Below are 10,266 nucleotides of genomic sequence, written 5' to 3' on the forward strand. Positions count from 1 at the left end.
ATTTTTTTTATTTCCTAGTCGAATACTATCATGTGAATCATGTAATAGGGTTTAATAAAAGTATTTTTTTGTTTGAAAATAATAAATTTATAAAAAAAATCATAATAATGTGAAGCTTTTTTTTTATCACATTAGATGAGTAAAGTAAATAAGTGAAAGAGGTTAAGGGGCCTTGTAAATTACTGAAATTTAATTAACTAAGATTGTGGCATAAAAGATGTGCTTCATTTCAAAGGGAAATAACTTAATTATCCATATGATTTGTGGAAAAATATATTTACTCAATAAATAGTCTAAAGTAACTTAATTCAAAATGTTATTTGTCAAAAAATTTGAACATCTCTTAACACATCAACCTTCATTACTTTTTTTTTTTAAATTACAGAAATTGCAATTAATCTATGAAAGTTCTTAATATGCTAGCAATCATACAAGCTGATGAATTTTTTCAGAATTGGCAGATCACTCAAGTGGGAAACAAACCTTTCAAAGATTAACAATAAGCAAATGATATTGGTACAATCAATATCAGTTCAGGAAATTTATAAGATATGATAGGATAAGTTTATATTATATATATGATATTTTTAGTTATTTAATATAATTATTGTATAGTATAAATTTATACAATATAATTACTTAATATATTAAAATAATGTGGAATTAGGAGTAATAATGGATTGATGAATTAGGTTAATTCTTTCTCATCTTTCTCTTGCCCGTTATAATCCTTCTGCCCCTTTTCTTCTACCAATCACGGCGTTCCGACGACCCTCTTAAGACGTTGCGCGGCACATGGGTCTCGCCTTCTTCAACGACTGTCCCATCTCAGAGAAGCTTCGATACGCCTGCGCCTCTGCCGCCGCCGCGCGGAGGGGTACGAAAGCCGGATACTCGTGAGTTCCGATCAGCAACAAAAAGACATGCTCCTTGATTGGAGGGACTACTTCGACCACCACACTCTTCCCCTTTCTCGCTGGAACCCTAATCGGTGGTCCAATTTTCCCTCCGATTACAGGGAATCTGTGGCGAGGTACAGTGATGAGATGAATGTTCTGGCGCAAAAGTTGCTTGCTTTGATATCGAAGAGTCTTGGGTTGCGAGCGTCGTGAATTGAAGATGTTGTTGGGGATTTCTATCAAAACATCACTATTAGCTATTACCCTCATGTCCCAAACCAGACCTCACATTTAGTTTGCAATCACATTCTGATATGGATGCTATTACCCTTTTGATCCAAGATGATGTGGGAGGTCTTCAGGTTCTGAAGAATGGTGGTTGGGTTGGGTCACTGTGCAGCCATTGTCAGGTGTTGTTCTTGTTCTCTTGGTTGACCAAAATGAGGTAAACAAAAATGCCCCTTTAGTTACAAACTCTGGATAATCAATTCAACATTTCAAACAAAAATGACCCTTTTCAAGGCCAGCGTAAAATTTAAGGAGCAAAAATAGGGGAAGGATAGTGTAAGAAGTTGTGTTACCAGCGAGTGACTACCAATAAATTTCACCGTTAGATCGATTATATTGATCCAACTGTTATATTTATTTCAATCTTTGTATGGTGATGATTTCTCAAATTTAATATTTTATATTTATTTTCACCTTTGTATGATTATGATTTCTCATATTTAATGCTTTCACTTTAAATATGGGGAATCATGACCATACAAAGATGGATATAAATATAACTGTTGGATCAACATAATCGATTTAACGGTGAGATTGATTGGTAGTCACTTGGTAGTAACACAACTTGATTGTCACAATATCTTTCCCCGCAAAAATATATTAGGAAAAAAGGATATTGTGTTTTTTGTATAAAGGTTAAGTGGAATTGGTAAACATGTCACTCTCCTTGTTATTCATAAGCTTGCAACTTGGAATTTAATTGGTACCATTACTATCCCATCTGATTATGGAGAACAATGTTTCTTCCAGAATTTAGAAGCATTGATTACTGTCATTTTACTTGGAAATATTGCATTCAATATTCTTCAATGTGGCAGCTTAATAGTGGATTCTGTTGATTTTTGACTTCTTTGTGTTTTCCTGATAACTTATTCATTCATGAAATTGAAATTGTGTTTTCCTGGTTAACTAAAGCAACCACAACGAAACATACATAGAAAATGGAAATAAAAAATCAACCAGAAGAAGAAAATGAGGATGGACAGCAGAGCCTTGAGTCCAGGAGAAAACCTGTTCAAATGAGAATGAAGATTTTTCTTAAAATGCTGGAGACAAGAAGGTTCACGTCAAACTTTACAAGCAACAGTTATGGATAAATGAGAACCTAACTATTGTATTATAAATTGTTATCGAGGCAGCTTAAAGATGGCCTACATACTCATGGATAGATTTTTATACAAATTAATATCACGTGATATAGTTGGAAGAATTATACAAATTATTTATTATCTGGCCACATTTATTAAAAATATTTATTTTTATTTTATATATTATTATACAGTACATTATCAAATACTGAATAATATTATCTTATATATTACATTATCAAATGCAATACAGTGCTAAATATAAGATGACTTAAAGAGTTGAAACTGATGGGTATTAAAATTTAATCAGACGTTATATTATCCGGCCTTATTGTACAAAACATGTTTTTAGAGTTTTATTTCAAGAGGGGGTGAAACTACAATCACAGCAAAAGCATTCTCCTTTGGGCATGGGACTGCCATAACGTGTGCAACATCAGCAACGAATCCAATCCAACAAGAAACGAGGACAGGCTTATTTCCTTCATGAAATGCTACCTCGTACGCTCCAAAATCGTTCCACGTGGCACGAGTGATTTGGTTCTTTAGGCCCAATCCTTGCATATTGTATCCACTCTTGGAGCAACTTTCTACCTTGATGATCTCCGATGATTTTTTCACGACCAAAGAAAAATCTGAACCCATTTTTAGGTTTAGCTTTCGTTCTGCATCCTCAACACAAAGCAGGGCTAATTCCTTGCTGAAATTTGCATCCTTGGTAGTTACTTCGAATACCGTGCTTAGAACTCCATTTTTGTTTTCAGTTTGGCTGATTATGTAAGATGGGAGGGGCTCATGAATTTTGAGATCAGGGTAGTAAAATGTGGGTGTCTTAATTTCTTCATTTTGGGGTAACATTTTGTGTATTTCAGCCCATTTCTTAAGGAAGTTCTCAACTATCAAAATCTCTGCCAACAGCAGGCTGCAACTGATACCAATAGAGTATCCTCCACATTCGAAGTTGGTCACCTGAAAAAAAATAAAACACAAGCACCTCAAATCTATTCAAAAACTTCAAATTTCACGTTCAAACACCTTGTATTTCACTCTTTAAAAGTGTTAGCTTCATTAAACAAAATAAGAATTATAAAAATAAACAGAACTGGCACAAAAACAAAGTCTAGTATTTGCCTGAATGTAAACAAGGGGAGAGAACTCAAGACACTGGTCATCAATTTCCTTCCAGAAAACAAGCTCGGCCTCAAGATGTTCCTTTTTGTTCAACTCGAGAAACTGTGACAAGCTCGTTGGGTACCGTGCCTCCAAGAATCGAATGCCAGAATCATTGGACACAATTTCCAAGCACTTGTGAGTGTCACCACCAACCCCCCCTCTTCTTTGGAGTCGACCAGCAAGTAGAGGGTGCTCCATTAGTGCCCTTGTTAGTGACTCCACAATCCAACCAGCCAAACACCAACTACGTTCCTCCTCATTCAACTTCTCATAGTACAGTACTATTTGGTAGCATCCATCAATGGTTCTTGGGTGGACACTGTGATCGTCACTCACCAAAACTTGACGAACTTGACGTGATTCAGTCTCCTTCGCTGGTTTCACACTCGTTACAGCTACAATCTGCAACTTCTTGAGGCTATGGTTTTGTGTGCCACCATTGTCATGCACCTCCGTCATTATTATTATTATCAAGAATTATTGCAACTTATTATAGTCTTATTCCGAGTGACACGAAGCGGATGTACTTATAAGGGCAACTTTTTCAATTGCGCTGTGTCGTGTAATGGTAGTGTTAGTTGCTACATGTGATGCTCATTGAATGTAATAATAAATGGGAGGAGGGAACATCTTATATTCTAATACAAACCCATTCTTGGGAAACTTCTGCCATGTGTATGCTCCTCCTTCAATTTCAGGTTTGCTTTCACATTACACAAATCTAAAATTTTCCTTCTTTGATAATTCAGGAAATTAAAAAAATATAAAAGATATTATAATCTGAACTCAAAATCGATGGACACCATTTGCTATCTCAAATCAATGGTGCAGATTTGTTCTCATTTTTATTGGCACACAGCTCATCTTATTTTCAAATTTTAAATATTGGAGTTCAAAATTTAAATTTCAAAAACTGACAGCTCAATTAATGTTCACCTACTTTTTCCATTGGAATTGTTAAACGTTTAACAAAATATACACGCCTTCTCACAATTCAAGGTAGAGAAGAGCGCCCTTCTTTATTCATTTTTCTTCTTGCGAAAATCATCTTTTAACATACCAAGAATTCATCACTCTGAAAAATCGAAATTCTTCATCTTTGTAATGTTGGTCCTCAAATTTTATTCGTAAAGTGATTGTTCTCTTCATCTCTCACCAAAAAAATCTCAAATCCACTTCAACATTTTTTATCATCTTGAACCCTAAATCTTTTGTGCCTGTGTTGGTGGTTCTATGGTTTGATTTCTGGATAAATTTATGGCAAGACGAAATCACTCTATTGTGCTTCAAGATTTGGACATTGGAAGCATTCCTTTGAAATCTATACTCAAGAACGAATCTGCATTCCTCTCTCTTGGGTGCTGAAATCTTTCTTTCTTTTGGGAGCAGATTAAATCTAATTTTTGGGGCTTCATTGTGGTATATTCTGAACAACTCAAATCTTATTGCTATTCATTGAATTTTGGACTCTCTGTTCTGAAATTTGAAATTCGTTAATTTTCTTTTGTTCTTGAAAGACTTTTCAGACGCAAGTATAGAAAACACAAAAGTAGCTTATAGAATATTCGTTTGTTTGTTTTTTTGGTCTCATCTTCTTTCTGCAGAATTATTTTTTGAATGAGAAAGTATGAATACCTTATGTGTGCGCTAATAAACACATTGTTGAGTCGCTGTATATCCTGAAACATTATGAGAAAACATCCAACAGAAACTGAAACCACTTCACAGAAGAGAAGAAACAGAGGTTGTTTTGATCATATCTTATGTAATTCCTCCCCTACAGACTGTAATGTATCTTTTCCATTGACTGGTACGACCCAATTACTATCCTTGCAAGCTATTTCATATTATCATTTTGATATCTAATTCATATTATCAATATTTTGTAGAGCATTTTTCTTCATTTTTTGCCTCTCCCTTTATCATTATTTCATTACTTAAAATGAAAGACTGGTTTTTTTTCTGTCATTGTTTGTTTTATAAACAGAAACTCCTCTGCAAAATATAATAAACAGAGGTAGTTTTAATAATCTCTCATCTTATTCCTCCACTGCAAACTGTAATATCTTCATACTAATTCACTTTACTAATATTCTATAGAAAAATTTCCTCCGATTTCTGCCTTCTCCGTTGGCAAGTTTACTTCGTCATTTATCTCATTTACCCCAAAGTGATAACCATTCATTTGTATAGTATTGAATCCGGTTGATTATTATTATTATTATTATTATTATTATTTGGATATTATAGCCTTTCCGAAATAGGCAATACACGCAATGAGTTCAGCTGCAATAGACAATCACTAGGTGATATTTATAATAGTACGTAACTTTGTTCTTGCAGTTCAATAGATTTTTGTCATTACTTCATTACTTAAAATGAAAGTCTGATTTTCTTTCTTTTTCGTCTTGTTTTTTTTTTACATTACTTCATTACGTAATTTTATGTCTTCTTATTTATTTTACGTAATTTTGTCAAGCTCTGTTAGCTTATATTTTTCGTGTATTACTGTTGTTCTTGCTGCAACTCATATGAAAGGGTCACAAGCTGGAGTGCACTTTGTGGGAGCATTATGTGGATGAGGTCCAATCTTTTTTGGCAAACAGTGACACTCCTCATAACGTCATGATAGTCCAGCTAGGCAGGATAAAATATTTTAGGGGTATGATTTTAACAATCTTTTTTAACAAAACGTTATGCTTCTGTATTATGTTTTATTCACGTTATTTTATTTTTGGCTTTTCGATTTTTATTTGATATACTCAACTCTATAGGTAAGGTTGGGTTAACAAATACAAAATATACAACGAAGATTGTCATGGATTCGAAGATGCCAGAGATCATTGAGTTCAAAAAATGGTGTGTTTGTTATTCTTGAACTCATTTGACAATTTATTCGGTTAATCATTTATGGTGTTATGATTTTTCTCTTTATAGTCTTTCGGCTGATGGTGTGAAAAGTAGTCTGAGGATAACTCAGTTGTCTACTCAGTCCTCCTATTCTTACGACAATGATTTTCTGAAGGAGACCAAAAAGTAGTCTATTAGTGATGTGAAGCTTTGTGGCGAGGTAAATATCGAATTTTTGTTTTTTCGCTTTTCTTGAATTATATCAAGTCTGTATGAATGATGTGAACTGTTTGCCTGCGATTGCTATATTTAAGGTTACGACTTGGGAAGATTATTATCTGAGGTAATATATTGTTCTTGGTTCTTTTTTTTGTGAATGTATTGTTCTTGGTTTTTAATTTTTCTTTAATCTGTATGCTTAATATTTTTTTCTGATATACAATTTTCCAAAACGATAGATTCAGGTAAGAGTTGTGGATAACATGGATTCCGCATCATTTCTTTTGTTTGATCGCGACTGTGTGTCTTTGTTGGGGATAAGTGCTGGTGAATTGTGCGATCTGAATTGCAAGAGGGTTTGTATTATCATTGCTATGAAATATTGAAAACGTATATTTTGACGTAGAGTGCACTCTGTTCGCGCTGTAGTTGTTATTTTTTTCCCCTGTTTAATGGATCATCCTTTTTTCTGTAGGATTTGGATTTGGATCAAAGTTGAGATGCTCATCACTGATTTTTTCTTTCTTTGTTTAAATAGATTTGATGCAGAAGCAGATGAGACCACCCCGTAGATTTGGCAATTATGTCTTGAGGATGATTTTTTTGTGTCTTGGAGACGAAATGTTTAAAGGATTGTTGTTGTTGTTATGACTTTTATTTGCAATGTCTTTTGTTCAAGTGACAACTAATATAGTATATTCATAACCAAAGTTTTTTGTAATGGACTACCCTATGAAAGCTGTTTTTTTTGCAATGGATTCCTGATATGTTGATGTGTGGCACTCTCCTACTGTTTTTTTAAACATTGATTCAAAACTTCTAGCGGAAAAAAACAGTACTCTCTTGCTGCTGAAAAATCAGTTATATCTTCCAGTATCAATAACGACGTTAATTAATATTAAAAGAAAAATTGTAGTGTTATATGTTGTGCAATAAATGTTAATAATAATAATTTTATACAAAAAAAAATGTTAATAATAAAATGATTAATCCAATCTTTGATTATGTTTTGGTTCGTCTTTTAAAAGTTTAATTTTACAAGTTGGATTTTACTCAAACAAAGACTGAGTAAACAAAAATTATAATCCGACTCATTGAATAATTCAAAAAACACATACTAACAACTGATAGCATATCATTTTGGAAATTTATATGTCAACAAATTTTAACAGGTTATTTCTTTCTGTTTCTTTTCTTTTCTTTCTACATTGTCATTTTTTGAATTTAAATTTGAATTTGGAACGATGGTGTATTGGGGACCATCTGTCATCAAAACGCTGCATCTAATCTACTGTTTACTCAATGTAGGAATTAATTAGATCTCAGGTTTAATGACCGTTGCTTAATTCGAGGAATAATGGTTTTGGAAATCGTCCAATATAATTAAAAACTTAATTTGGGGACCATCTGTCATCAAACCGTTGCTTAATTTGAGGAATAATGGTTTTGGAAATTGTCCAATATAATTAAAAGCTTAATTTGGGGACCATCTGTCATCAAAAATTTGGAAATAAATTAAATGAAAAATTATGTAAAAAATTTTTGGTGGCAGACAACTCATTCAATATCCCACTCAATTTTACATTGGAATTTTCAAATTAATAATAACTCAACTCTTCTAAATTTCGAATTTATGTTTAAATTTGAATTTTTAACTTTGTAATGGTGGGAAAAAATTTTGTGGCAGACAACTCATTTAATGTCGCACTATTTTTATTCTGTTGTATATTATGAGTAAAAAGACCTCTACTTTTTTTTTGTATATCCCACTATTTTTTGCATGGATAATTGTTAGCTCTATTAATGTTGTATTAAAAAAACAAACACATTAAAAAAATATTATAAAATAACAAAATTATTTATATTGTAAAATAAATTTGAAATTTGGAAATAAATTAAATAGAAAATTATGTAAACTTGATATGTGGCAAAAGAGTTCAGCATTTAATATTTCTGCAGTGAGAAAAGATATATATAATAATATGAATTTAATATTTTTTTTTTGGAGTTACCCAACCCTAATTACCTCTTTGAGGCGAGTTGGATCCCGTCGGTATTCCCAAAAGCTTCGACTCGTTTAGCCGGCTATGGGACTAATTCGGAGTGCGGGGGAGCAGTGATGGCTATAGCCCCCTCCCCAAGAATGCATTCAGCAGGAATCGAACACATGTCCAACCCCACTAATATAAATTTATAGATTAAACAATAAAATATTTAAAATTATAAAAATACAATTATAGTCGATAAAAATCATTTAAAATTTCAAACTTAAATGAAAAAAAATAAGAAATGGCATAATTTATACTTTACAAAAAATAAATTAAAATTTTAACATAAAAATTTTAAATATACATGTATAACCAATTAAAAAAATATACCTGTATTTAAAAAAATATATTTAACATAAACATTTTAATTATACATGTATAACCAATTAAAAATATATATACAAATCATAAATTAAAATAGAAAAAATTATATAAATTTTTTTAAATTTAAATAAATAATGACGTCTGTCATTCAGTAAAAAATTATTAAAATTTAAGAACTATAAAAATGAAAATTTTAATTTAGTATATAAAAAAGAAATTAAACTTTCATTTTTATTGCGCAAGAGTGTAATTAACACAAATTCTTGCAAAAAATAATTATTTATATAAAATGCTGACACAGTGAAAAACTGGGCTCGGCCCGGAGGGCCGGCCCGCCAATATATTTTTATAATTCAATTGAAATTGTATCATTTTTCTTTTATAATTAAATTACTAAATCTGATTTCAATTTTTATAAATACAAATTTGTGAAATTCCAAAGACTAATGACACTATTCCTTGCAAAAACAATATTTATATAAAATGCTGATAGTTAGAAGTGGAAAACTGGACTCCGGGCCGGCCCGCCAATATATTTTTATAATTCAATTGAAATTTTATCTTTCTTCTTTTATAATTAAATTACTAAATCTGATTTCAATTTTTGTAAATATAAATTTGTGAAATTCTAAAAACAGTTGTGTTACAAATAGTACCCTTAATATAGTTTACAAGGAAGTATTTCAAAGATTAATGTCGTAAATTTCCTTCTGTCTACTATAAGATAACATCACTGCTTGGTACAGGTAAAGACAAAAAAATGACAATGGAGTGCATTTTTACTTATATTCGTTACCGTTTGTTTTTTTTTAACTATTACTTTTTTTTCTCTTGCAGAAATCGTTTTTCATGCACACATGGTATATTGTTAACTGCTATTTTTGAACAAACAATATTCCATGGTCATCAATATATGGATGTATTGTTATAACACTTTTTATTTGTACTGACATGTTCACGTGTTTTTTTTTTTTCACACTTTCATTTGTTGATTATTACTTATTCATTTCTAAGAGGATGAAGGATCACAAATGTAGGATCGGCATTTTGCATGTGTTGCGTTAGTTTTTACGAGACAAGCCAATCATTTTTTTTTCCTCCGTGCAACGCACGGGTAATACACTAGTATATATATATGACTCTTCATTTAAAAAAAACACACAATTCAAGAAAAACTAATAAAAATTTTTAAAAAATTCCTCTTAAGAGCTTTTGACTTTTTTTTTCATTATAAAAAAAAAATTCTTGTTATAAAAGTCTTTCTCAAAATCTGTTATCTCATGACTTTTTTTTTTCCATGACCATATTACTTGAAAGATCATCCATTCATTCACATATTAATGGTCACAAATTTAAAGAAAAAATTCATAAAATGAG

General features: G+C 31.6%; 1 protein-coding gene and 1 pseudogene across 1 annotated transcript; one reads left to right on the forward strand and one right to left on the reverse strand.

Annotated features, from left to right (window-relative positions):
• The first annotated feature begins 726 nt into the window (after positions 1–726).
• On the forward strand, positions 727–2,025 carry LOC133289950 (naringenin,2-oxoglutarate 3-dioxygenase-like; annotated as a pseudogene).
• A 508-nt stretch (positions 2,026–2,533) lies between these two features.
• Positions 2,534–3,907, reverse strand: LOC133289915 (anthranilate N-benzoyltransferase protein 2-like). Its single transcript, XM_061487943.1, has 2 exons — positions 3,407–3,907; positions 2,534–3,244 (listed from the first exon to the last, which is right to left on the reverse strand). Exons 1-2 carry the CDS (start codon positions 3,905–3,907, stop codon positions 2,624–2,626), a joined length of 1,122 nt encoding a protein of 373 aa, XP_061343927.1. The 3' UTR covers positions 2,534–2,623.
• Positions 3,908–10,266: the final 6,359 nt, after the last annotated feature.

This window comes from Gastrolobium bilobum, unplaced genomic scaffold, assembly GCF_033153095.1.
Source record: "Gastrolobium bilobum isolate Gb01-03AN ecotype WA unplaced genomic scaffold, APGP_CSIRO_Gbil_v1 utg16824, whole genome shotgun sequence".
In the NCBI taxonomy this organism is placed as follows: Eukaryota; Viridiplantae; Streptophyta; class Magnoliopsida; order Fabales; family Fabaceae; genus Gastrolobium; species Gastrolobium bilobum.